The 27959-nt window shown below is 55.9% G+C and overlaps 2 protein-coding genes across 5 annotated transcripts in view; one reads left to right on the top strand and one right to left on the bottom strand.

The window, feature by feature from the left end:
* Positions 1-16286, top strand: part of PAPPA2 (pappalysin 2) — a gene marked incomplete at its 5' end in the record, with an annotated part of 83135 nt that extends 66849 nt beyond the window's left edge. For all 3 annotated transcript variants that reach the window (XM_083846842.1, XM_083846841.1, XM_083846840.1), the window contains 2 exons: positions 6197-6295; positions 7734-16286. In XM_083846842.1, the coding sequence (XP_083702968.1) occupies positions 6197-6295; positions 7734-7808 (174 nt within the window). In that variant the 3' untranslated portion in view covers positions 7809-16286. The remainder of the gene's footprint in view (positions 1-6196; positions 6296-7733) is intronic.
* The window catches only part of ASTN1 (astrotactin 1), a 45238-nt gene continuing 28073 nt past the window's right edge, over positions 10795-27959 (bottom strand). For both annotated transcript variants that reach the window (XM_083846844.1, XM_083846843.1), the window contains 10 exons: positions 27586-27713; positions 25883-25987; positions 25556-25744; positions 22699-22967; positions 22386-22519; positions 21889-22040; positions 21548-21683; positions 21367-21467; positions 20374-20557; positions 10795-17293 (listed from right to left, as the gene is read on the bottom strand). In XM_083846844.1, the coding sequence (XP_083702970.1) occupies positions 17059-17293; positions 20374-20557; positions 21367-21467; positions 21548-21683; positions 21889-22040; positions 22386-22519; positions 22699-22967; positions 25556-25744; positions 25883-25987; positions 27586-27713 (1633 nt within the window). In that variant the 3' untranslated portion in view covers positions 10795-17058. The remainder of the gene's footprint in view (positions 17294-20373; positions 20558-21366; positions 21468-21547; positions 21684-21888; positions 22041-22385; positions 22520-22698; positions 22968-25555; positions 25745-25882; positions 25988-27585; positions 27714-27959) is intronic.

Raw genomic sequence — 27959 nt, 5'->3', positions numbered from 1 at the left:
GGTGTTCACCTACGCCTACACCACCTTTCCATCCCCTCCTTCCCTCTTGCCCCCGTAGGCTGTGCAGAGCCCTTTCCAGATTGCCATCTGCTGAGATGCAGGCTCTCTGAGGAGCGAGGGTCAGGGCTGAAGAAACATCCCTGGGCCCAGATGTTTGCAGGAAACCCAATGTCCACGGGACCCACTTTGCCTGCAGCACCTCCAAATTACCAAGGCTGCTGGGAGCCGAGCAGTTACTTGCTTGCCTTGGGCACCACAGTCCAAGTGATGGTACATAGGCTGAATCCAGACAGCAGGGTGCCTCCTTTCAGCCCATCCCTTCTTCCTTCAAGTATTCCTTCGAGTACATGGAGTGCTCTTTCTCAAGCAGCCAGCCTCTGTTTTCTTTATGAGGCGTGGGCCGTAGGATGCCAGAACTGGAGCAGATTTTCCTGAAGACCTGAGAAGGTGATGAAAGCAGCCTGCACGTTGTGCTGATAAGGAATGGTTCAGAGACACCAGCAAACTCAGAAACAACTGGTGTTTCTCTGTTTTGCTTTCTGGCTGTGTCAGAGGTGTTGGGGCGGGTCTGTAAATTCTCCAAGCAAGCCATCCTGTGGGCACGTGGCTCCAAGGGACAGCTGTGACTGTTCAAAAGCAGCACAGAAACTAGGTAGTGCAGAAATATTGGGTCAAGTGCTGGATCTGCAGGAATTTCTCTTTCCTCTTCCTCGAGCCACTCGTCCCAGGTGCTTCTTCCCAAATTTCTCGATCTCTCCTCTCTAGAGTTCTCTTTCCCTGGGTGAAGTCGGCCAGGTAGCACTTGCTTGCTGTTTGAAGTGGCCCAGGGCAGCGAGGCATCCAAAAAAAGCTTTTGAGCAGAAGCCAGCTCTGTTCCCTCTCTGTCCCTCCCTGTGTTTTTCGGAGCTGATTTCCTCCTTGCGTGCTGGAGAGCCTCAGGAAAGAGAGAGGGAAAGTCAGCGTGCTTGGGGTGTCGGGGAGGGGGGAGAAAAAATAATGAAATAAAAGACACGCTGCAACAGAGAGAGGGCCAAGAAAAATATTTAATCCAAACAATGAACATTGTCATTTCCTCCCACAGTCTGCATTCCCCGTCAACTTCCCTGGGCAAGCCAGGGGAGCCAAGAATTGCCGGGCTCTCTGCCCCACCAGTGTCAGTGTGTGCAAGGAAGGGATGTGTCCTGGGGACACTGTGCTGGAGCATCCCTTTAGCTGTGGCTGTGGCTGGAGGGACTGAAAGCAGCCTGTGTTTTCTGTAAGGGAACAGCGGTTTGGAGTGATGCTGAAGGGATGGAGACAGGGATTTTTCCACAGGGGAATTTTTGGGGACCCAAGTAAAGACTGTGGGGTGGTGGATGCACTGCAGGGTTGAGTGAACCAGCTTTTTAACAAGGCTTTGGGCACCCTTCACATCTTCCAAGAGACATCCTGAAATAGCAGAGCTCTCTGAAGCACCTTGCCTGGGGACTATGGGGGCCCAGGTCTTGTGCAGACTTCTTGTGCTCACCATCCTCCCTGCAGCAGCTTTCTCATACATGCTGTGAGATCTGCAGCTGTCTCCTAGGGGAGCAAGTGCCTGGTAGAGGTTTATCACTTAGTCACATCCCTGTCTCCCTCGTTGCACCATCTCCCTTCGGTCTTCTCCAGTCTTCCCACCCAAGCCTTGGGAGGCACTCGTGCCACAAGTGCAGAAGCAGCAATGACGAAGCCGATGCACAAGGTGTGGGGCTGAGAGCAGCAGCAGCTCTTCCAGGGCTGGTCCCCATGCCAAAATGATGCTCCTCCGGGGCTGCTTTGAAAGCTACAGCTTTCCAGAGAGGCACCTGTGGGGTGGCAGGTGGCCATCCTGGCATGTACATTGTCCGAGGCATTCCACATTGAAGCCAAAAATACTGCTGCCCAAAGTGACAGACATGAGGACCTGCGTGTCCTCTTTGGATGGGATCACCATGGCTGCAAAGCCCAGGACCTGCACAGTCTCCTGGAGGCTGGGGGAAAACATTTTGCTTATTGAGGCTGGATTTAATCCCCCAAAATGGGGATCTGGGCTTTTTCTAGCTAGGGGCAGACTGAAATCACAAGCATTTTCCACAGCAGTGCAGGAGAGCTGTGCAGTACATAATTGGCCAGGTACACGCTGCATTTTTTTTTTCTTTTTTTCAACCTTCCTCTGAAGCATCTGGAATGGGTCATTGCCAAAAGCAAGGTACTGGGGCTTCAGGTCTGCTCAACCAGAGCAAAACCTGCATTCCTGAGAAATACTGTTGACCAACTGCCCGTGACACAGCACCAAAATATGTGCAGTACTGATGGCATCTGTGGTTTATCCGTCGTGCTTCGCTGCCTTCCCCAAACCCAGCCTCTCCGGCTGTCTTGCTCACCACCATTCCTGTCACACCCTTCCAGGCTCTTTTGCAGTGAATCAACTCACTTATAAGGCGGTTTGAAGAAAGCATCTGGACCCTGTCCACCTCACCGATGACACTGGGGCAAGAGCCAAGGAGGTGGCCCTGGGGCTCCCTGCACAGTCAGATTTGGATCAGCCAGCCATGGGGACAGAGCCAGTGAGTTCAGCCCCAGCCCTGGGGGCTCTGCAGGGATGGAGGAAAAAGCTGTGAGCAAAACACTGGATGCATGGTTACTCTTTTTATTAGGGCAGCGCATCGCCCGGGCCCTGCAGTGCCAGATGCTGATCTCCACGTGCTAACACATGTCCTGGCATTGCTCCTGTCTGAACAAAGAAGATGGATGACATAGCCCGACTCATGGTGGCACGCAGCCTGGCTGAGCAGCTCCCTGTCACATTCTAAAACACTTACGGGTCCTTCTGGGATTCACCAGCATGCTCCAACCTCCCTTCACCCCATGCTGGCATTGCTTCCTGCAGAGCTGCATGGCTCAAAGACAGGCTGCGGGTGTCTGTCGGTGATTTTCTCTCTCGCATCACCTGTTTGTAGCTGGTTGCACTGCCCATGTCCTCCCTGGCCATGACTCGTGCAAGACCTCAATGAGACTGATGCAAGTATGGACAGAGGAAAGCCAAAGCCCACGGATGTGCCCCCGTAAATGAAGGGCATCCAGCAGCACCATAGTTTTCTCTTTCTGCTTGCAAAGACTGAAACCAGCTGGAGGCTCTTTGGGCAAAGCGACAGGATTCGTGGTGTCTCCCCTGGGGATCTGCTGAGAGGTGCAGCATCTCCTCACCAGCCCGTCCCTGGTAGCTCACCTTGATCTGCTGCAGCCCTGTAAGCACTGAGACTGTCCCAGCCCATCCCGGGGCTGCGAGGAGCAGGGCTGGCGGTCCCCAACCCATGCTCCTGGCTCTCTGGAGCCTCCGGTCCAATTAGTCATTTCTTATTTTCCCCTCATATGTTTTTCCAATGTAATTCGGAGCATGAGCTGTTAAGTTTCCCCAACAAGTGTTGCCATAGGAGCCTGTATTTGTTTAGGGTGGGGTACGGGCTCCGGCGGGTTGAGGGGAGGGGGGCAATTAGCCCTAATAGGTGTAGGGAGAAAGCAAGAGCCTCTTCCTGCTCATCCTGTCCCTGCCTCTGTCCTCCCCCACCTTGCACACAAGACACAATCTGGAAATCATTTCAGACCTGTGCAGCCGGGACCGGCAATCCTCTGCAGTAATTAGATGGAAACTGCAGGAGCAGCAGGTGTTGTTTTGCCAGTGAGTCATGACACATGGAGCAAAGCTCAAGGAAAAACTCCGCCGCGAAAGCAAATCGCATCCAGAGTGCGTCCCCGCCAGCAGCCAGACCCCAGCCTGCGTCCCCACACCTGCCAGCCCCAGCATCGCCACCCCAGCCCACCACATCTCGGCCCAGAGACATTTGCTCGCCGTCGTTTGAGAGCCACCGGAGCTTTTCTTTGGAAGAAGACGAGGAGCGTGTGCCCTATTGCATGGTGAAATCGCACCCCAGGGTCCTCTGGGCTTCAAACAGAGGTGGATGTCCCCATGGAGAACCAATGTGGGGCTCAGCTGGCCAAAACCAGCAACCACCCTGCCTCTCTTCCTCAGTTTCCTCATGGGAGAAATGCCAGCAGTCCTCCTAAGTTTCCCAAGGGGCTGGGAGTGCTGGTGACTTCTGCGAGGCACGAGGTGAGAGCCATCATGCAGAGCCCCCTTTCCCTGGGCTTATGCCAGCACCAGGGCAAGCTTTGCAGAGGGCTTGGCTTCGGGGCTTCGTGCATCTTCTGGCAGCTGTGCTGTTTGCCCACATTCCCTGGGAAGTCAGGTGCAGTGGTTCCTGGGGTGGAAAGAGGCTTGGATGAGCAGCTGGGGCCACGAAAAGAAAACCCCTCCTCAGCTGCCCGGGTTAGCCCCAGGGGCTGTAGGTGGCTGCAGCAGTGCTAGCGCCAGCGGGCTCAGCAGCTCACCATAACCCCCGCGCCTGTTCCCTGCGCTGGGGGAAGCAGAAGGGCTGTGTTGGGGCCCAGTCTAGGGCTGACAAAAAGACATGTTGGTTTCCTGGTTTGGGCTCGTCTCTGGTGTGAACTGGTGGCGTTATCACCGTGCTGGCCTCAGCACGGTCGATGCGGGGCGGTCCCAGTGCGGTGACACTTCTCTGCAGGCTGCTATGGGGTTCAGCAGCACTGTGGGTGAGTGGCCACCAAAGGCTGGGGTCGGTTATGTTTCCCTAAGCCCTGTTGTCACCTGGGGCCTCCAGACCCAGTGAAATGGGCCGGCTGCTTTCATGAGCAAAGGGATGGCCAGGTTTCCACCAGGAACCTCTCTGATGACAGCAGTCCTCCTGGAGGACGGCCACGGTTGCTGGGCCAGTAGCTACCAGCGCAGAGCGGGAGAATTATTTCATTACTAATCATCCAGCTAATGAATGGCCTCTCCGTTCTGTTAGCACATTCGGTTGTTGCTTGGCGGGGCTGATGTGGATCTGCGATAAATAAACCTCAGCTGCAGATCGTTCCTGACAGCTTTTTGCAAGTGCTCCACATGCACTCAGTTTGGTTGCACCCGTCGCACGGCCTCGTTTCGCAGCCCCACTTGGCTGCTGCTCAGCTCCAGTTGCTTGTTTCTCTTCTCTGATCAGATGACTCATGTAACTAAACATAAAAAAAAAAAAAAGGAAAGAAAGAAAAAGAAAATAAAGTGGATTTCTGAATGGCTGTTTGTGCCATTTAATATTTCTGGTCAGAAAGCTATTCTCTTGGAATAGCTTTCTGTTTCCACATTACAGCTGAAAGTACAGGAGGTTGCTAATGATGGGGCATTTGTCTGGGCTGCACAAGGGCAAGCTGGGCACTGTTACCCCCAGGGTACCAGGTGGGGCCCCCACTGATTCATCAGTAGGCTGATGCCAGAGTTGGATTTTGCCTACAGGGAGCTAGTGCTCGAAGATCCCTTCTTGTCTTCCCACCCAGACACCAGATAATAGCCTTGCAGTCCAACCTGGCAAGGTCTGGCAGAGCCGTGCACTGTGGACTGGGCTAGAGCCTCCACTGGAGAGCCTAGAGGAATCTGGGGGCATGTCCCCTGGGGTAGGGCCATACCAGGAGCATTCTGGAAAAGGCTTAGTCCTTGCAACCAGCACTTGCCAGTGTTGGCTTGGCTTGGGCACAAGTGCTTCTGGGAGACTCCTGACCTTGCCAAACCTCTGTCATAGTCCAAGGGATGCTCCATTGCTCCTCATAACAGCCTCTCTGTTCTTAGCTGCCCAAGCCAGGTCACCAGGCTCAACCTCAGAGCCAAGCTCTTTGGGAAGAGGGGTGATGGAGGGAAGAGCTGGGCCAGCCTCTCACCGAGCCCTGCCCTGGCAGTGAGCACGCAGAGAGCAGGATTACAGGGGCAGTGCATGAGGACGGTGTTAGAAGGTGGACGAGCAGATGAGGTGGTGAACTCACTCCTAGGTGGGTTGTGCTGGGCTCTGTGGAGAAGTGCTGCGTGGGATGGGGTCTTGTGGCACTCAGCCCGGGGCACTCTCGAGCAGTGTGGATTTGCCTTCTTGTTTCCTGGCACAATTCCCTTGGGCAGAGGAAGCCCATCCCAGAGCTGCTGCCCCGCGAGCACCATCTTCTGGTGGCCCTTGGCTTGAGGTGGGCTGTGCATCCTGGAAAAAGGCCCTGCCTCATCAGGGGTGCATGGTGGCCTTGCTGAGGACCAAGGATCTCTGCTTTTGAGGGGAGCCTTCCACTTTTGAATAACCCTTTCATCTACGACTCCTTTCTCTAGCCCTTCCAAGCAGACGGCTGGTGTGACACCATCAACAACCGGGCATACTGCCAGTATGATGGGGGTGACTGCTGCTCCTCCACACTGTCCTCCAGGAAGGTAAGTGAGTGCAGGCCTGGGTTTAGGATAAAGTGGTCACTGCTAGCCATGTTGTTCAGCTTTCCTGGCTGCAGAAACTGGCCTGCAAGGCAGTTCTCCCATCAATAAACCCATGATTTTAAACCAAAGCCAGCTGAAGCTGATAGACATCGGTTCCACTGATTACAGTGAGGTTTGGACCCACGCCAGTGGGTCTGAGAGCTCAACCCAGCTCCCGCTGAAGCTCACAGGATTCCCTCTCATTTTGGGAAATAAGTCCCAAAGAAATGATTTCCATCATAGTGCTAGTCATGGTGAGTCAGAAGTCACCTTGTTGTATAACAGAGCAATCTCAAGGGACTTTGGCATTTGGCATGGTCCGTTGGCATCTGCTGTGGGTTGTGTTTCCCTCCCGCTACTCAGGGGAAAGAAGGAGGAATAGCACAGAGGGAGCAACTCGGCGAAAGAGTTGCGCAGACCCTTCTTTGTCTCCCACCACAACCACCCCTCCCATCTAACTCGCTATCCAGTACTCACAGCCCATCCTTCCTAAACATATCCAACAGCAAAACAAACCATAGGGCATGAGATAATTTCTCACTGCAAAAATATGTGAATTTGGATCTTCTTGTCTTTGTTGTGGAGCTTGAATCATTTTTCCTTTCATCACACACACATACAGAGAGAAAGGGAAAAATGAAATCCTGGGAAGATCCAGTTGAGATAGGAGAGAAAAGGCTTTACACCCAAGTGATGAGTGAAACCTGTGTACCGATATCACATCTCAGAGCCAGGCATGGCTCTCAAGGGTTTGAGACATCTGCATTTTTGGCCAAAATAAAGGATGGGTTTGCAGTGGCAGGCAGGGGGATTCAGTCCCATGGCTCTCAGGAGACCCAGCCCCAGCTCGTGTCCCCCCCAGGTCCCAGCTCTCCAGCAGCATGAGGTCCTCCAAGGAGTGCAAAAGACGAGGCTGTGCTACCTCCGTGCTATGGCTGAGCTGGGAAGAGCCAGCAGTAGGTTGAAGGACAGCACCACGGGCTCAGGCGTGGATACAGGGGGCTTTCCACCATGGGTCAAAGTAAAACCGAAATCTAAGACGTGCCTCACCTAGTCCAAATGGTTAACACCCACCAGGGGACAGTTCTCCCAAGGGTTTGACTTTTGGAGCACAAGACTCAAGCTGACCCCGATGGCAAAATTTGAAATGCAAGTTACTGAAGAGGAAAACGCTAGGAACAAACCTCAGCTGTGGGTCGCAGCTACCACTGGGGACACCCCATGGTGGAGCTGTTTTCTGGTGAGCGTAGAGCCTAGCAGTCACCACCACACCAACATCAGCCCAGAGTCTGTCCGTACCGAGGTGGAGAGGGTTGGTGGGGCTGCAGGGCTGCTGGCAGGCCAGGGACCTCGAAGAGGAGGCTTGGTCTGGGCTTACCTCTCCCTTGTGTCCCTCCAGGTGATCCCATTTGCTGCTGACTGTGACCAGGACGAATGCACGTGCCGCGACCCGGCGGCAGAGGAGAACCAGTAGCGGGGCCGTGGAGGACCTCTGTCGGTCAGGCGAGCGCCTGAGGAGCGAAGGGGCACCAACGGGTGGTGGCAGGGTGCCGGGGGCAGGAGGCCTGAGGACGAGCCGGGCAGGAGGATGGCAGTGGAAGCCACCGAGCAGGTGGTGGCTGTGGAACAGGAGGCCAGGCGGTCCCATCCCCATCACCGCACCCTGCCCCACAGGCTCCTGCCCGGGACTTCAGGGTCTGGCCCGAGGGGCTCAGCGCAGGGTCCAGCACCAAGAGCCCAGACGCTGCCACGGACGTGTGTCCTGGACCGGCGTCTGAGCGTTTGTCTTTGCTCTGGATTTTGTCACTATTCACCCCCCTCCCTCTGCTGTACAGGCTTCTTTTAGCAAGGTCGAGGTAGTTGTGATCTTTGCAAATATTTAAACTTAATTATATATATATATACATATATATATATAATATATAAAAATATATATTATATTTTCTTTGCTCTTGATGAAGCTGAGAAAGGATACCCTTTGTCACACACCCATGCTGCTGTGAAGTACAAACCATTGGGAAAAGGGCAGGTCCGGGCGGGAAGAGCAGGGAATTCCCCCTCGTTTGCTGAGAGGGAGCTGGAAGGAGGACAGAGAGAGAAGCCAAACATCTCAGCCAAGCCAGGAGAGAGCTCCCAGGTGGGAGGCATGGAGGCCAGGGCCTCAAGGTATTCTCGGTATCCGCTGAAGGCAAGTTTTGCCCTTGGGATTTGCCTGCTGCTGGTCCTGGAACAGGATTTTGAGGTTGAGAAATGTTGCTGTGCCCTGGACTCACCACAGCTGGTGAGATCCAGCTAGATGAGGGATGTGACGGGCAAGCTGGAATAACTGTGATGCTCTGAGATGAAGGAAGCTGAAGTGGCCCTTCTTTCCTTTCCCCACATCTCCAAGCATGAGCTTTAGTCAGCAGCTCTTGGGGGAGACCAGGCCCTGTAGAACAGGGAGGGACAGGACCCGGATGACCTGTCAGGACACCTTGAGCATCATCTTCTCCTGCTGAGCTTTTCCTTATTGCTATCTCTGTGGCCCAGCCCATTGCGCTGCACATCCAGTCCATGAGTTTCTTCCTCCTGTAGATACCAAGTGAAAATCTTCAGATTCTCTCCTCACCCCAAAAAGGCCCGGCTAGAAACTTTGCCCCCCCAGAAGCTTGGCTTGGGAGCCCGGGCCAGCCCCATAATGTGGCGGGCTGGGAAGGGCCCAGCTCCAGCTGGGGCTGTCACCGATGGTTTTGTGCTGCTAAGAGAAAAGGAATGGAAGGAGGAGAGATGAGAAGGGACCCCAGAGCAGGAGCACAGAAACCCATCGGTGTCCAGGAGGCTCTGCAGCCCCAGGCTCAGGCTGGGAGGCCGAAGGCTGCTCAGCTGCATCCTCGGTGCCTGTCCTGGGCTGGCGGAGTCAGGCTCCAAGCCAGGGTTTGTCTGGTGCAGGAGCGATGGAGAGAGGGTGACACGGTGTGGAGAGACCAGGGATTTTCAAGGCATCCTTTGGCTTTTGCTAGCATCCTCCTCACAGCCCTTTTTGTCAGGCATCTCCCAAAGTTATATTTGGCTGGAGGACAGGAGCAGGGGGCAGAGGCACCTGGACATCGCACCAGCACCCAGGCAGGAGATGCCGTGTCCTTCTCCAAGCCCTTTCCCTGTCCTGAGTGCTCCAATTACCTGGGGCTGGTCACATCCTGTCCTGCCCTCGCTGCCTGCCCTGGCCCAGGCAGGGATGCTCAAGTGGGTGCTGGGGACCCATCTCCTCTTCACATTTCTGGTCCTGTCATGCACAAACAAAAACACCCCATCTTTTCACCCAAATGTACCATCAGTTTGGCAGAGTTGCATTTTTTTGGCTTCAAGCAACTTTTCAATCCAAAAAAAAAAAAAAAAAAAAAAGGAAATGGAAAAAAAAAAAAGCCCTCTGTGAGTCTGATGCCCCATGGAAGGTGCAGCTCAGGTGTCCCATCCCGCTCCATCACAGGGAAGGGAACCCCCAGGGCCCCCCAGGCGCAGGCACAGCGGGCGTGGGGGACACCATGGGGACCTGGTGGCCATGGGGTTGTGGTGGCCACACATACACAGGATGAGGGTGACACGCAGAGGGAGATGGGAGAATTTCAAGCCTTGGCATCTTGTCACCTACCTGATGTCAGCGTTACCTGGGCACCTATGTGTTTAGATGCTGAAATTGCACACTTTTTGCATGAAAATCCTGGTCTCAGTCATGGCTTGTCCCTGATCACCAAGGGCAGGAAGGGACGGGGGAGATGGAGGTGCTGGCTTGGCTGGTAGAGATCTGTGCTTCTCATGGCTGAATAGCTTCTACATACCGAAATATTGTTCTTCTATAGCGACACTGAGCGGTTTTTGTCCCCTTTAGGGTTTTATTCACAACGGAGGCTGCTGCTATTTTTATTTTTTTGTATTTGATAATTATTTTTTATAAAAATCTATGAAAAATAAATAATCTTCTCATCCACCACCTCTCCTGCCTCTTTGCTTCAGCTGATGGGGTCCGGGCTGGGGACAGAGGTGGTCCGGCGGCTCCTGCACCCCCCTGACCCACAGCCCTCCTCTGCCCCAAACCACGGACTCCCCCAGCACTGTCCCAGCCCACCAGGAGAAGGCTTTTTGGGTTTGGGGGGACCTCAATGCCCTCCACATTTAAGGCTACCACCCAGGCAGCTGTGCTGTGCCACCAGCTGCAAGGACAATTTTGCAGCCAGGCAAGAAGGGTGACCATCACCTCTGTCTTTTTGTGCCAAGTGGCCTTTCACTGCTTATGCCACAAACTGGCCCACAGCAGGTGTCTTTTGGTAATTAACCCACCATAAAAGTAGGAAATTTGTGTGTTTGTGTATTTCATGTGCCACCTCCCTGGGGACAGGGAGCACGGGATGGCTCACATCAGTGCCCAACATGCCAAGTGGTACCCTGGCAAGACAGTTAAAACCAAAAACAATAAGAAAGGTGCTTAATAATTTTAGAAAGCCTTTTATTAATTTAATTTTTAACAACCACATATTCTTTGCACATACAGACAAAAAGCCCTGCATGAGGTGGGTGGCACCATGGTGCTGGGCTCCAGTTCTGCCATCAGATGGCGGTGAGCCCAAGGGATGCCAATGACTTCAGCACCCACCATCGTGGAGTGTAATGGGGACCAGCTACCACATGGGACCACAGTACCAGCTGAGCCCGGTCCCATGGATGTCCCCAAATCCCACAAACATCCTATGTCCCCAAGACAGGGGACATCCACAGATGGTGGCCACATCCCGACCGGGACCAGCCCGCTGTTTGGTCATGTCCTTGGGGCTCCAGGATGGTTTGTTCAGAGGAAATACTGTTTTTTATAGACTTTGGGGAAAAGAGCTTCCAGGGCTTCTCTTTCCCGTTGCCAATGTGACTATTCCAAGCCTCTGCCCCCATCGGACCAGGGCTGTAGCCCACGAGCCAATGCCCCCTGTCAGGACACTGGCTTTCAGCGCTCACCTGCCCCAGTGTGGGGTGGTCCCCAGGGAGCCCCTGCACCCTCTGGCAGCTCCACGGCAGGGTTTGAGCAGCCCAAACCCGAGCTAGGAGCTGTTTGTCTTTCCTCCACCGCACGCCTCCCTTGCAGATGCCGGAGAAGGTGAGTCACGGCCGAGTGAGCGGAAAGGTTGGGAAGGACTGGAAAACACAAGCGACGGCAGCGGGCTGGGGGGCTGATGGATGCCGTGGGGCAGCGCCGAGGCTACAGAAGGCAGTAAGATCCCAAATTTCCTCCTGGCGTGAGCATGTCACTGGCCCCAGCCCCAGAGAGGGGCGATGGGAACAGAACATGCGAGGAAGAGCCCCTCGCGCTGGCTGTGTGCTGGGTGAGCCCCGCTCCATCACCAGACACCTGGGGGGGGCGAGGGCGGCTCGGTGCTGTCGAACGCCCGTCCCCTTGTCACCGCAGCCCGGGTGTGTGGGGCCCTTCCTTCTGCCAGCAATTGGAGCCAGATGTGCCGATGGAAACAAGCTGAGCTGCCCGGGCTCATGCTGCTGCTGGAAGGCAGGCAGACCATGGCAAGCCCTGGGGATGCCGGGTGTGGGGACACAGCAGGGCTGCCTCCAGCACTGCCCTTCACAGCATGCCCGGGGGGGTCTGGGGTGCTCCTGCTGGGGATGCTCAACCCATCCCAAGCCTCCCTCTGCATTATCTTCCATCTGCCACGTCCCTTGTCCTGCCGTTACACACTGCTCCCTCTCCTCCTCCAGCAGCCACACACCTCCCCCTGGTGAGCACCAGCCCCTCCTTTGCTCCTGGTCTTTGCAGGAAGCCTCTCGCCACTCCCCGGAGGAGGAACAGCAGTTCCCAGTGACACCCAGTGTCCCCAGAGCACAGATTCCCACCAGGACCAGATTTTCATGGAGGACAATTCATTAAGAGGCCCCACAGCCTCAAGCATGGGAGGGAGCCACCAAGCAACCAGCACTCCAGCTGTGGGGTTTGTACTTAAAACAAAACAAGGCCGATGTCTAGGGCAGTAGCCAAGTGAAGAGCAGTTTTTCCATCCCATCCCCTCCTTCCCACCAACCACCCAGCCTTGAAGCAAGAGAGGCCGGCCCCTGCGTCCCCAGGACAAGGGGGACATGCAGTCGAGCAGGGTGGTGGCTCTTCCAGACGCACAGACTGGGTTTTGGGAAGCTTTGGCAGCAGTTAGGAAGCCCAAGAAGTCCATGCCGAATTACAAAATGAGGTGGCTACTGGCACCATGGGGACACGGTGTCTTGCGTGAGGGCTGCAGTGCTGGGATGTTATTCATGCCTGCTCTAAAATGAAGAAATCCCTGCAAGCACCTCCTTGTAGAGGGTAAATAAAGTCTGCTGGCCAACAGCAGCCCTTCCGGCACACACACACGGAGCTGAATGGCACTTAAACCGGCAGATTTTCTTAATTTTAGAATGCCAAAATCATGGAATCATACCTGCTTGCTTCTGGGGAGCTGGGAGACACTGGTGGGAGCAAGGCTGGGCCGTGCCTGCCCCCTCTCCAGGGCCTAACGCTGCCTTTCCCTTCAGCTGGCGGTGCATCCTTTACAGCCCACTTTGCCCTGTTGGGGGTGACCTTCTCCCGTGGCTTTCACATCAGGGTCTTCTGACACAGCAGTTCATGCCTGTGACCCCATCTCACTGCCATGCAGCATCTCTCCTCTTCCTCCTCCTCCTCTTTCTCTTCTTCCTCCTCCTTCACAGGTCATTGTGCAACAAGCTGGTGGCAGCCACAGCAGTGAGCTGCATGGAAAATAGTAGAAGGAAAGTATTGGGTGTATTTTTAACTTATTTTCCTGCAATTTAGCAGTGGCAAGAGAGAAAAAAAATCAATTTGTTCCATGAAGCGGAATGAAGTCTGGTTTCCTATGGATTTGTGCTCCATAGCCCCTAAATCCCCCCTCTCCCGTATCCTGCCAGGCATCCTGTCTGCGCACACAGCAATCCCCAGCCGCCCCCGGCTCTCCCACCCCCTGGCAGGGCTGGTGGCAGCATGCAGCAGGCTTGGGGAAGGGCCCTGCTGCCACGAGTGTGCTGCCTCTGGATGCTCAGTTGCGTTGTAAGTGAATTTTAAGGCATCCTTTATGTCTCCCACACCCGCTCAGGCACAGCTTTTTGCATCACTTGTAGGAAGCTGATGTTCTCGATGCTGCTGGTCCTCTGCCAGGGGTCTGCCAAGTGGAGCAGGGGGTGGTGGACCATCAGACCGCATGATCCCATCCACCTTGTATCTGAGTACAATCAGGCTAAAAGGCATTTTTTTTTGGAATCCACTCCCAAATTCCCAGCATCCATGAAGGTTTGAGAAGCAAAGCCCCTTTCTGAGGGTGTGTTAACACTGTCCTTCCCCCAAACCCAAAGGGATCTGGACCTTCCTGTGCCGGTGGAGCAGGTAAGGGTAACCGAGGCGAGGCTCCTTCCGTGCTTTGGGACTTGGCTAACCTGGTGGGCAGACGGGCTAATGCTAAACTTGTTTGAAGAGGCGAAGAGTTCAAAGCCTGGGAGCTTTTCATCCGCTCCCAAGAGATGACATCAGCTGGACCAAAACTGCAAACAAACATCCCAGATTGCCAGAGCCACGGATTACTAACAGCTCCGTTTAATAGTCAGTTAAATTATCATCTGGAGTTGTACATAGTGCTAGTGAGCTTTTTGTTGTTGTTCTTTAAAACCTTTTTTTTTTTTTTAAAGTAATCCGGAAGGGTTTTGCATTTCTTGCCGTGTGGCTATCCAACCCTAGAGCACCCTACTTTCAATCTACAGTAGTAAAATGTCACATTAGAGTTTTAATATAACATCAAGGAACATGAATTGTAGCCATCTTTTTAAAGAAAAGGACCAAACCATCTTTATATGTTAAATAACGGCACGACAAGTAAAAGGTAGTAATGCTATTACAGGGGAACGGGTGCAGCAAAGAAAAGTTAATGACCCAGAGGTTCATCTCAGGTGAATGGTCATTCGTTAATTCGGAAATAAAACAAGGAGAGAGGGCAGGAGGGTGAGGGAGGTTGGGAAAAGGACAAAACACGTTGTCTTCTCCTGTGGTTGGCAGCATGGAAAGAGGCAGGAGTCCACGAGAGGAAACACTGTGCAGAGCCAGGGGTGGCTGTTTGGGGCAGGAGCCTTCGGCAGATGAAGTCCTCCAGCTCTGCAGGGAAGGGAACGCCTCAGGGCTGTCTGAGCAGCTGTCTGAGATGAGCATATGTGCTATAACTCAGGGATTCTGGCAAAAAAAAAAAAAAAAAAAAAACCCTACAAGTTTGGGCAAATTTCTGAGCTGCAAAGCCAGAGAGAGAAACCAAGCAGAAAGGCTGAACAAGGCCAGGGCTGCCACGAAAATGGGCACGTGCCGCACCGAGACAGGTGTGTGGCGACTCCGCAACGGTCACCCAGGTGCCGCAGAGTGGTGCCTGTCATGGGCTGGTGACACTGAATCCCACCCCATGCAAGGGTCTGGGTGTCCGACCTCGTGTGGGTCACCTCGCCCTCACCCTCGGGGTGTCCCTCTCCCAGCCAACGGAGCCCTCACCCAACCGCAGGGCTCAAAGGAGAGCTCCGGGTGGGGATTTCCAGCAGGAGAGACCCGTCGTGGCCAGAGCACGATGGCAACACCCAAGGAAGAGCCCAACCTGGCTCTGCAGGGTTTCAAGTGACCGTGCAAGGGCTTAGAAATAGTGGAGTGGGAGCAGAACGGAAACATCCGCAGGGCCCCATGGTAAGTTCTGCGTCCGGGTGAAAAAGCCACCGAGCGCGCGGGGTTTTCCTGGCAGAGTCAGGGTGCACGGCTGGCAGGCTGCGCCCCTGCCCCTGCTGCTGCACCTCGTAAGCAACACAAGGGAGGAGGCTGCTCCCAGAAGGAAAACCGTCTGCATTTCCTATAAAGGCCACGTAAGCGGTATTACATGGCCAGCTACCAAGTCGCATCCAGGCCAGAGCAGCCTCAGTCCAAGCATCCCTCCGAGGCGCTGCGCGGAGGTGCCCTTTGCTCACCGCTGGCCGGCTGCCTGGATGGAAGTTAAGGGATGTCTCAGCATCAGCTGGAAGGAGAAAGAGACCGAACCAAAGCGTCTTAGCCAAGATTCCCTGTGGCTGAAAGGAAACGGAGCACCTGCCCACGTGTTCCTGAGCATGGAGACGGTGCTGGGCTTGCTCCGAGCACCAAGCCCTCGGTGGCGTTTAGCACATCAAAATAGAAGGAAACACGTGTCAAGGGAAGCCTGAAGGCTCTGGTAGACTTCTGTCTTGCAAAAATCGGGCGTTTGCCCGCTGAGCCCTGCCAGATGAACTCCTTACACAAATGACACTCGGATGCCCAGGTAATACTGACTGCTGGTGGCTGCGCCCAGCTCTCCCACCCAGCCTAGCTGCCCCCATGTGAGAGCTCTGCCCATGGGGAGGAAAAGGCAAAATGCAGCGTGGCCCTGCAGGGGGATGCTCATGTGCTCTGATCGGCTGCTGTGTGACTTACGCGGCGCAGTGCCGGTGGCCGTGACCGGCTGCGGGCCACGGCATCCTCCCCTCCGGTGCTGCACAAATACTGAAGCCGTGTCCTCAGCAGGTACCGCGAGGAACGAGGTGGAAAATCAAAAGAGACAAGGCTGAAGATTGCTCCTGCCAAGACTGAAAAATGAAAAGGAAATTTTGCTCTGAAGAGGCATCGTAAAAAATCTCTCTGCGGGACTCCTGGCTTGTCCAGATCAAAGGTGCACAGCTGGCAAGTCCAGAGGTGCCTCCTCTGCAAACCAGGCTGGTAGCTGAGGCTAAAATGAAGCCGTTTGCTGCCTCCAACAGCATCAGTGGTAACGGGGTTTTGGGGAACGGTTTGCTCTGAACGGAGCCCAGCCTCCGTTTTTTAGCGTTTGACAAACGCTAGCTTGTCATTGCTTCTAAGTCTTTACTACGGTGGGTTAAAAAATAAAAAATAAATAAATAATAAAAAAAAAAAGGAAGGGATTTTTGAGTTGACTTCCTAGGAGTTTGGTCCCACGAGAAAAAAGATCGCAATGTCCAGCTGACCGCTGAACCCGCGGCCAGGCTGCCTCTGCCCCGGTGCACCCCGCGTCTCTGAGCCGACAGGGATCTGGCCGTGGCAGAGGAGCCCCGAGGAGATGGGCTCACCACCGCCCCTGTCTCCTCCCCTCACCTGGGCCGATGACACCACAGCTGAGCCAAGTCTCACCCAGATCTCATGCTTTACAATTGTAAAAATAAACCAAAAAAAAAAAAAAAAAAAACCACACCCCAAACACCCTCTTGGCTGCCTGGTGGCTGTTTTGCTCAGCGATAACCATTAGCATCTCAGCCCGACCTGCGTGCCCCATCTCCGTTTCACCAGCTCTCCCTTCCCACCTGTGTCACCGTGCTTCTCCCGCGACCAGTGGCCCCTTGCGGCTGGGGCAGGGACACGGGGTGGTGCAGAGGGCCGTGCCCCCCAGCCTGCCGTCTCCACGCCCCCGCGCCCACCTTAAGGAACCTCTTGGCAACATGAACAGAACAAACCAAGAAAACAGGGTCCCACAAGACTCCTAACTAGAAAGACTTTTGGCCAAGCCGAAGAAGAAACTAATACTGAGGCAGAACTGCGCAGAGCAGCCATTTCGCTCCCCGGTCCCAGTTTTTGTCTCCAGAGACACCCCCCCCTCCCCGCTGTGGGTCCGTATATAAAACCCTCCCCGCCGCCCCGGGAGGGCCGGCGTGCAGGCGGGTGCCTGCGTCCCTCAGTAGTCCTTGTCCCCGTAGTCGTTGTAGAGGACGCTCAGCGTCTGCTCCTCGCACGTCTTCTTGAGGTCCCGGCTGAGCTCCGACCAGTCGAGCCCGTAGGGTTTGATCTCGCTGTAGCGGCAGGCGAGGTACTTGAGGGACGAGCGCTGGAGGCTGATCTTGGGCTCCTGCAGGAGGCCGTGGCACCAGCTGCTGAGGTCTGCCAGCTGCGAGAGGATGAGGCCAGCCTTCCTGCGGCGGGGGCGACGGAAACACCACGGGGAGCGGTGGGGAGGGCAGGACGAGAGCGTGGGGAAGAGAAAAGTAAAGGTGGTTAAAGGGTGCCCGAGTCCCAAGAGCATCTCGAGCGGCATCACCCGCCACCGCTGCAGCTCCGGGACCCCACGTCACAGGGTGGGAGAGTGGGAGCGAAGAGGCAGTGGGGAGAAATGCTAGGAGCCGTCAGGCACACGCGGGGAGCATCGCTCCCTTGCCACCACGTGGCTGAGGGAGATGTGGTGGAGGAGAAATGCACAGCGTTGTGAACCAGCCTGCTGGGACGTCACTGAGCATGAAGGAGATTTAGGGAGGAAAAAAAAAAAACACACTCAAAATATCACGCCTGTCATCTGTATTAGGCTGGCTTGTGGGGTTTTGTTATGAGCCCCATAAGATGCGACGTCATAAAATGTAAGTACAGTCACTGACACTCCTGACATACGACTTATAATGCTTAATAACAGTTTAGGAAATGTGTCCCACAGGACAGCGTGCAAGCTAGAAGGAATACATCAACGCATACAACATCAGCTTAACCCAGAAAAGCTCTGAAAGAGAAATCCCCCTCTCTTTTGAACATGTATTTTCCATGTTTCTGGTTGCAGAGAAGGAAATGAGCAGTAGGGGCTGGTAAGGAGCTGTCAGGCAGCCCACGCTGCACCTGCAACCCAGCCAAGAAAGCCAGGGGAAGGGGTCGAGAGGCAGGGGAAGAGGGGGGCTGGGCACGAGCCACCCCCAGCAGCAGACCCCCTGCTGCACCCCCAGAGCAGCACCGCTTTGGTGCGGGCTTGTGCTGATAATGAGGAAGTGCTAAATCACCAGCCCGTCGTGTTGGATTAGTTATTGGAGGAGCACAGGCGATCCTGGCCAAATATGACCCAAATTGTCTCCTTTTCTCTTTAGGCTTTTTTTCTCTAAAAGTTGCGCTTCTAATGCTCTTATCGAGAGCAACACTTTGTTCAGATAAAACGCATTATGTTCGTTTTAAACTTGTCTAGCACTTCGGGTGATCTCAGGGGAATCTGGCAAATGTGTAGGTAATGGATCCAAATGAAGTGTCTTGCAGGTGAGTATTACATGTGCCTGGAATCCCAGACAAAACTGTCATTGTCCCAAGGGCTGGAACAAGTTTCCTAGCCAGCTTCAAGGTCACTCAGTGGGCTGGCATAGACAAGGAAGAGGAGACATGTCCCTGTGGTTGCAGTAACTCGGCATGGGGCAGGCAGCAGAGAGGCAAATCGTGATGCTGGGGTCAAAAACCTTTGTCACACTCTTGCTTGGATAAGCAGCGGCTGTGAGCCACAAGCTCCGGGTGGCTGCAGCCCCAAGCTGGCCAGGTCTGCCACCCAAAGGGAGGCACCAGGCAACAACAAGCCCCACCAGGATCTGCACCAAAGCCTCTTTTCACTTGTGGCTTGCTGGAAAACAACCCGCCTTCCTCTCCACGTCTTCTTATGCAAAGTCCAGGGCTCTCTGCAGCCTTTCCCAGACTGGGAGGGACCGTCTCGCTTTGGTAACCCTGACCGAGCTATCTGCACGCAATACTTGCTTCCCTCAGCCCAGCAGCCAGCCCTGGCGAGCAGGAGGATGAGCGTGAGCGGAGCCAAAGGCGGCACGGCAGCGCGGAGCTGGGGGAGCATTGCCGAGTTGCTCGCGTGGGTCCGCGTCCAGCACTTCAAAGGAGCAGCAGCAGCAGCCACACAAATCCTCTGTCTGCTGGCTAAACAATGTCATCTGCGAGTGATTTGTCCTGTCACCACCAGTCTGGATGCTTCGCCCTCGCAGACGATCAAACAGGAGGCTTGCTTTCCAAGATTTGTCATCACCAGATCCCGCTGCAGCTGCCTAAACCTCTCCTTCCAAGCAGCGCGAGCTGCAAGCACTTCATCAGCAACTTGCGTCACCCCACCCTAAGCTCTCCAGCATTTCCAGCGGGTGGAATTAACCCTCTGACTTGCAGCAAACATTAACATTTGGGTCATCCCATGGCATTTCTGGTCACCCCGCGCCAACATCACTCTGCCCCGTGGGGCTTGAGCAGACAGCTTCCACCCCACATCCTGGTGGTGCCGTGCTCTCCTCTCTGGCACCACGAGCACTGATGGCGATGCTTGCCCTGGACAGTGGCAGTGGCTGTGTGACAAACCCAGTGTGTCACTTTACTTGCTCCTCACACAAACCGCCGCAGCAGATGTCAGACGGGCTGTGCAAACCGGGGCTGGATTTCACGTGTGGCAACGGAGATGGTCCTACTCACGTCCTGGGAACGAAGCCATAACCAGAAGTCTCTGTACACTGGGAGGTTGCTCCCGAGCTTTGAAGCTCTGCCTTAGAGACTTCAAGTTTCTTAGAAAATAAATGGAAAAAGGGGAAAGAGGAGAAAAGCCAGCTTTGCCCCAGGAAGCTGAGGATCACTGGAGGGTTTCCCAGCAAAGCTGAACTAGGAGGGATGTGAAGGGATGCTACAAGCAAGACAGCCACCAGGTATCTGCTGAGACTTTCTGCCCCCCTAGTGGAGACTTGGAGGGCAGAAAAGGTACGTGTGATCTCTGATCCTCTGCTAGAAATCCACCAGTGATCACCTGGAGAAGCAGGGCTGGAAGGGAGCCAGAGGTGAGACTGATGAGAGGAGGTGTCGAGCGGGGGGACCGTACATTTCCCAGATGAGATCTGTTGCTGACGTACATCTGAAGAAATCCTGAATACGAGACGGGCTCAGGACTCCAGTTCTGTGGAGGCCAGCTGCTATGAAACACCACTGCAGCCCACATAATTTCTCAGCCCCGCTTGCTAAACCACCTGGAAACATCCACATTACTGGGAAACCACTCAGACAGGGGCAGACATGGGAGGAGACGGGCAGAAGGGGACATCTGGCCGCCTCCACAAGCACGGGGCAGGAGGCACCCAGGAGGCAGCTGCAGGGGTGATGCTGAGACCAGCACACAGAGATGCAGGCAAGTCAAGCCAAAGCCCGGGAGAAGGAGAACAGACACGTACGACCAGTGCATGTGTTCGCACACACAACAAGCCCACCCGGCTCCCACGCCTACCTGGGCCCCAGCTCGTCTTCGCAGCGCCAGGTGAACTCCCCGAAGCTCTCGTAGTGCTGGTTGTAGTGGTAGAGCACTCGGTGCAGGCTGGGGGAGCCCAGGTCCAGCAGGGTGTTGTAGGCTGTCTGCTGCTCCTTGCCACTGGTGTAGCCGTTGAAGAGGTTGTAGATCTTGTCGGCAATTTCTGGGCAGGAGGACAAGGGCTAGTCAGCGGGGTGCAAGAAATGAGCACAAAGAACAAAGCCCACCAGGATAACGCTTGGCTCTGGTGGAACCATGAGGCACATCTTCCGCGGCCTTTACTGGAGCCAAGATTTGTCCCCCGGGGTATGATTAATGTCGTATCAAGGCAATGGAGGAACAACAGAGAGGATGGCATCACCCAGACTCAGCTGGACTAATCAATCCAATTTAGGCTCCCGTAGTTTGATCCAATTAGGAGGAGAAACGGGTGGTGTCATCAGGTACTGGTGGTGAAATACCGTTTATTTACCAGAAGGAACACAACTGGGATTTCTTCGGGCATCACCTATGCTATCAGTCACTTGGGCAGGACAGGGCAGGCCTTCTCGGCTACTCCTCCACCCATGCCCAACACGTCCCCAGTGCCTACCCCTCCACCTGTCTTAGCACCAGCACAGAGTGCTTCTGTGCTTGTTTGTGGGGGGAATGGGTTCCTCCTGCTGCCCTCCGTGCCAGCCTTCAGCATCACGCACTGCCTGGGCCATCAGGGGTCGAGGGGACATTGCAGCCAGGACAGGAGCAGCCAGTGGGGACATGCCAGTGGGGGAACCCCCCGTCACTGGTCCCAAGCGTCATCCTGGGCATGCTCACCCTGTGACCACAGACGCACAGATTTGGGGTGGTTTTGAACCCCCTTTCCAAGCCCTGCCCGAGTCCCAGCCAGGTCTCCACGTCTTGCACAACAAAGCTGCTTTCCAGTACTCCCAGTTGTACAAATGATGTCTCGGGCCAGCACCACCTCCATCTCACCTTGAGCTTTCACATCATCTACCACGGGGCAGGGTGTCTTCACCGTCACGTCACTGGACCTGGAGCGTCTCCCCGTGTTGTCGACTCCCCAGAGGGTGAACCTGGCCGAGGAGGACAGCGGTGAAGGCTCCCGAGCCCTCATGCACACCCGAGCGGCGTCCCACGGGCGGAGGTGACTCACATGTAGGTGGTGTCGGGCTCCAGGCAGCGGATGATGAGGGAGATGGTGGAGGAGAGCCTGTCGGGCACCTGGGCTGGCATGGCGCAGGGAGACTTGGCACCAGAGATGATGTCGTCCACGAAGCTCAGCACCATCTCTACGGGGACAGAGAAGGACGCACCGTGGGTGACGGTACCGGTGTCCCCAGGGCTGGCACCTCTGCAGCACAGCAGGCAGGGAGGGGCTGCTTTCTTTTCCACAGGATAAGGTACATTTAGCAGCAACCCCTGGCAAAGAGGGAGGCAGAGGCTCTGCTCCAACGCCTCCATCCCACCCACCACCCGGAGGGAGCCCCCACTCACCGGTCTCCACCTTGGAGTGGTCCATCCTGTCGGTGACTTTCTCCTGGCGGAGCAGGTAGTCGACGATCTGCACCCCGATGGGGGGCTCCGAGTGCCCCCACTCCAGCACCACCAGCGTGCTGCTGGGCTCGTGCACGGTGGAGAGCCGCAAGCTGGGGGGCAATGCCGGCCTGTCAGTGTCCCCACAGGGCCAGGTCCACCAGCAGCCCCGTTGCCTGCCTGGACAGAGGTGATCCCCCTTCTCTGACCCCTCCTGGCTGTGGGCACGCTGCTCCCCAGGGCTCCTTCCTTGAGGTTGCTCTACCAGGATGGATCCAAAACCCCATCCAATGCCCAGCTGAATTTAGAAAAGGCATTGCATCTCTGCGCCCTCTGCCTGATTCCCACGTCCCCCATCTGCTCGCACACCTGCCCCACAAAGCCACCCCGGGCCCACCACCGTGGGGCCATCGCCACCCCCTCACAGGACCACCGAGGGTCCAGGCACGGGGACCTACATGGGGTGGGGGAGAGGCGCACAGGTGGGCAGCCCGTCGGCCCCGAAGGCACTCGAGTCGCAGCGGCACCAGTCCTCAATGACGTCCCCACTGCCTGAGCACCACAGCGAGCTCATGGTGGCCTCCTGCAAGAGCTGGGAGGGAGGAGAAGGGGGTGAACACCGGGTGGACATCCCACCACCAGGGCCTGTGCTCATCCGTTCCCCATGGGTGAGGCCAGATGGTTCAGCATGGCCCATCCACCCTGGGGACGAGGCCTTGGCCATGGGCAAGGGCCGCCAATGCCACCCTGATGCCACCCCCAGCTCCTCACCCGCTGGGTCTGGTTGTTGGTGACCAGCTCGTAGATGGGGGCCGCCTTGGTGACCTCAAGCAGGATGGGCTCGGCCGGCGCGTCGGGGCCGGAGGCGACGTGGCAGAGGGGGCAGGACGAGGGGCAGCGCCCGCGGCTCTGGCACTCCATCCGCACGCCGGCCGCCATGCGCTTGGTGCCCGACTCGGAGAGGCTGGCGATATACTCGGGGAAGGTGAGCACCTTGGGGTCCCGCTCACGCTCCTCCGACTCGTCCGAGGGGGAGTTGCCTGGGGAAGGGGGAAAAGAGGGGCACAGGGGTGGGCTCCAAGCCATCGGTCAGGAGATGGTCCCAGGAGAGAAGGCTTCATGACAGGCAGTGCCCAGAGGACCCCCTGTGTCTGTAAGGGCTGCTCTGTAGGGACGAAATGCTCACTGGCCTCGAGAGCGGGCATCAGGACAGGAAAATCCACTGTGGCCTCTTGTCTCCCAGTGCCTCAGTTTCCCCAGCCCTTGCAGCAGGTCCCCACGAGAGGGAGCCTCCTTCTTGCAGCTGGAGGCTCATGAGGAACAACCTGGATGCCTCCCCCAGAAATCAGCCTGACCGCTGATTTCTTCTCTCCACTCCCTTGATTCTCACAAGTCCCCACCAAGACCAGCAGCCCCCAGGCATCGATGCACTGAACGCCCACAGGGATGGGTGCAGAGCAGCGATGTGGACTCCCACCTCCAAAAGGCCTTCACGTGGCAGCACCCTCACGAATGCGGGCTGCAAATTGCCCCGAGCTGCCCTCAATCGTCCCCACGGCTCCGAAAGCTGCGGCCATTGCTAGAGCTGATGGGGCAGCCAGCGGGCTCCCAGATTGCCTTCCTACCCTGTGCTGAGGCAGCCATGCCTCACACTGCTGTGTGTGCCTGCACATGGGCATTTTGTATTGTTTTTTTTCCTCCTTTTTTATTTGACTTTGTATTGTAGCGTTGCTCTCTGCAGAGGCAAACAGCTCAGCCTGCCAATCCCTTCCAGAGGCAGACAAACCAAAAGCAAGGGATTCAGATCCGAAGAGCTCAGAATAAGCAGAAAAGATGTGTCAGTGCTTCCAGATGGCCAGGAAGTTCCTGAGATGGCTACAAAGCCACCCACCAAGACTTTCTCTGGTTCATCCATCGCACCTGCACTCGGTGTCCTCTGTGGGGAAGGGAGATGAGGAGTGCTTCCTTTTTGGGATCTGCTTCAGGGCTGGCTCTTTGCATCTGTCCACCTTTCCCCCCAAGAAATGTAGGGGGAGAGCTGGAGGGAGCACGTGTCCTGCACTGGAAAAGGGCTTTCAGACAGGACAGGTGGCCACAGGGCTTGGGAAAGCCTCTCCCTCCAGCACCACCAGCCCCAAATATCCCTCGTTTGAGTGGCAGAAGCGCATGCCATCACCCCCACAGTCACCAAAGACCACGACGGGTGTGATGGAGGTGGGCAAGGTTGCAGCCAGGCTGGGGAATGGGGTCTTTCCTAGGTTTGGCTTTCAAAGCATGGGCACGAGGCAGAAGAAAATGGTGAGATGGAGGCAGTCCTGCAGGTTCATCACCACTGCAGCCCCCAGCTGGGCTGCGATGGGGCTTTTCCAAGCTCTGCACAAAGGTGCCCAATGCCCCGGTGCCACCATGTCCCCACGGGGTCCTTGTGAAAAAAAGGCTGGCATTGACGAGGACAAGGCAGGCTGGTGGGGTGGGAAGAAGCTAAGGAGGCTGAGGCCACTGTGGGATGCTGTGGGGAGATCTTCCTATTGCAAGGGTCTGCCAAGCCAATCTCCGAGACCCCTGCGAGGAAAACAGGGCTGTTAGACAAAAACCTCGCTACGAGAGCATTGCTCGGCTACCCCATCGAGCTGGAAATGGATCACTTTGGGTTAGCTGTGAATTGCAGCTTCACAGGCACAGGGGGAAAGCAGAGGAGCCAGAGAATGAGTTGTCTCTTGCAATTTCTCAGTCGATATCCAACTCCTGACGTTTGCAAACAAAAAGGAAAGGAGGGAAAGTGGCAGGTGCCAGAGCGAAACCGAAATGTGATACTGTGGGTGGAAAGAGACTGCCAGACCTGAAAAGCCTCCAAGCAGGAAAATCAAAGAGGAGGAAATTGCAGGAGGGGAAAAAAAAAAGAAAAAAAAAAAAGTACTCGCAATCAAAAGATGCTACATCTGGAAACAGCCCTCAGCAAAACAGCAGCAGGTCTGGACTCTTGCAGGTGGGCTCGGGAAGGCGTCCAGGCTCCAGGAGGCCTCAGCCCGCAGCATCCAGGCTCAGAAATGAACGTTTTCCACCCGAGGGGTCACCCACACCCAGGATTTTGAGCTTTCCTGCTGTTTCTAATGCAGTTTGCAGATGCTTCCTTCTCTGTACTGAAGGCAGAGCCAGGACTGGGCTCCCGCAGGCTCCCCCCCTTTCCCAGAGCCCGGTGACCAGTTCGTCACTGGTTTGCAGACAGTAAAACACAGCGCTGGCACCCGGGGAGAGGAGAGAGCATTAGCAGGAGGAAAGTCTGGCCCCGGGATGCGAGTGGAAGAGAGCAGATACGGAGGAGACAAAGGGAGCGAAGGGACAGGATTAAAGACAAATAGCAGCTAAGTCCAGAATCAGACAGGACGGCTTGGTGGGATTAGCGCATTCATCTTTCATCTCCCCGGGGGTGTGGGTATTTATACGCCTTGCTGGCCCGGGCTAACGCCGGCTGCAGTCCATGGGGGTCCTTCGACCATGACAGCAGGGTGGAAATAAGAAAATGAGGTGGGATGCAGCCTCTACAAGGGCTGGGCTCTTTCCCTGCTGTGCAGAGGGCATACCCAGCTCGCAGTGGGGTGGCTTTGGGGTCCTGTCCCGGGGCTCCTACCTTTGCTGATGTCCTCGTACTCCAGCCAGAGCTGCCGCTGGACCTGCCTGTTGGGGTACCAGATGGAGCAGGACTCCTCGAAGCCGTACACGGCCTCCTGGATGTAGTGGTTGCCAAACTGGTCCAGCAGCGCCACGAAGTCCCCACGGGAGGTGGCCCCATCCAGAGAGTGGAGCGCGTTGCTGAAGGCTGGGGGGGAGATGGGGGGAGATGCCCAGATCCCTGCGGACGCCGAGCCCCTTGGGCCCTCCAGACCAGCCAAGCCCCGAGCCCACCACCCACCAGAAGGTGCTGTGTCCCCTCACCACCCCTTTTTGCCCCACTTACACTGGGAGATGGTCAGCTGGTTGAGCCGGACGTGGTACATGACGGACTGCACCTTCCAGTGCTGCAGGAGCGGGTACCCGGACACCTCGCTGAAGTTCACCATCCCTGCCAGAGAGAGGACACGGCGCTCAGCACTGCTCAGCACCACTGCCAGGTGTGGGTGCAGTGGGTGCAGTGCCTTGCGCCATGCCCAGCGCTGCGCACCCAGCAGGCTGGGAAGGAGTCATGGAAAGGACCAGCACTCATCACGTCCCCGCCATCAGCTGCTCCGTGGCAATTAAAATCATGGCTTTGAAGGAAAAATGATGGCCTCGTTTCATCCTGCCGTCTGGGGCTCCGCGACGGAAGATAACGAGCCTCCTCCTGCCCCCCTCCCGGCGGCCGCTCCCCAGACATGCCCAGGTGTGCTAATTACTTGGCTAATGAGAGTTGCGCTTTTTAATGAGCTGTTGGCAGGCCTGGGAACGGTCACCGTCACGCCACAGCTGCGGCCAACACGGAGGCCCAGGGGACAGAGCAGGACATGTGTGCATGGGGAGATCGCCTTCCTGTGCTCACGGTCCCTTGGGCACTGTGGCAATGCTGGGGCTGAGCAAGACCAGAAACCCTCCCGAGATGGCCTGGATGAGGATGAGGGTGGTCAACCCAGGGACAGACACAGCTCCCAAGAGCCAAATCCTGGGACGAAGCCCCAGAAAGGGAACTGAGGCCGCTCACGGCTCTGATGTTGGTGGCCAGAGCATCCCACAGCTGGCTGCACACCTCCAGCGCAGCACACCTCCGCTCAGCAGCCGAGCAGCAAGCTCTGTGGCTAAACAGCCAGGCAGCAGGGCTCGGGGAGGCCGACAACGTGCCTCCCCCCTCCGCAACAAGGAGGGAAGGCGGAGGATAAGGAGGATGCAGTCCTCTGCCTCCCAGTGCCGCTTCCTTCGGCGCTGGCTGCTGCCAACAGCTTCAAAGCCTCGCTCATCCCCGCAAAGTGTTCATGCAAAAACAGCCCTTCCTTACTCAGCAGCTCTGCCTCTCGTGTATTCACAGCAATGCCCAGATCTGCCTACTGACAAGCACAGAAGATTTCACTCCTTTTCCTTTTCTTTTTTTTCTTTTTTTTCCCTCTCCTAATCAGCCACAAAGAGCCAGCAGAGCAGTGGGAAATTAATACAGCAATTTGCTGGCTTCTGCCTTCCTGGCATCATTGCCAGTAAAGTCCACGGCCCCCAGCCCCTCTGTGATGCCATGGCTGTGGTGGCGTTGCCTTTGTCAGCTCCGTGGCACCCTCCAGGCTAGGAACCCACCATGACCTTGGTGCTCATGGTCAATGGTCTGTCAGAACAAACCAAAATATTGTGGTTTTGAATGCTTCTTTACACCGATTTCTGGTTTGGAAATAAAATAAAATGTATTTGGAAAACATTTTTGCCTGGAATAAGAAAAATCTTTTTGAAAACCCTCCAACTCTCCGGTGGGCACTTGAGCTGTTATCCACACAATTAATTCACAGCCTGTGCCCTGCAAACGGGCAGCCTGGCAGCAGGCAGCCTGCCACAGCAATGCTACCGACTGCCCCCGTTTGCAGGTGGCTGAAATAAAATCGGGAAACGTGCTGCCTTCCCCTTACAGGGCTGGGCACGGGATGCTGCAGCCAGGCAGGATACATCACACAGCATCCCCTGGAGGGTGTAGGTCTGGCCGGGCTCACTCACCGGTGAGGAACTCGGGGTCGGGCGTGGGATCTGAGAGCTCCTCTTGGCACTGGTTCTCCAGGGGCACCGTGGCCACCACCAGCCCGTCCGGCAGCTGCTGCTCCAGGCCCCGGGCAAAGTTGTTCTGCCTGCACGTTAATTGGGGAGAGAGGAGGATGGGGTGGGGGGACAAGGGATGGCAACACCTGGCTGGCGACCCACCCCAAAAACCCAGCACCAAGGCTCTGGGCGTGGGTTATGAAGACAGATGTGGCTTCAGATGTGCCCATCCTGCCAGCCCCTCTGTCTCCTGCAAAGCTTGGCCAGACGTAGCTGAACCAAGCACTATGCTCTTGGAAACCCCGCCAGCGGCCACCTCCCCGCATCCCCCCTTA

This window comes from Anser anser (assembly GCF_964211835.1).
Source record: "Anser anser genome assembly, chromosome: 8".
NCBI classification, from domain to species: Eukaryota; Metazoa; Chordata; class Aves; order Anseriformes; family Anatidae; genus Anser; species Anser anser.
Note: the sequence above shows the minus strand (reverse complement) of the source record. Positions and strands in the feature narration are given on the sequence as shown.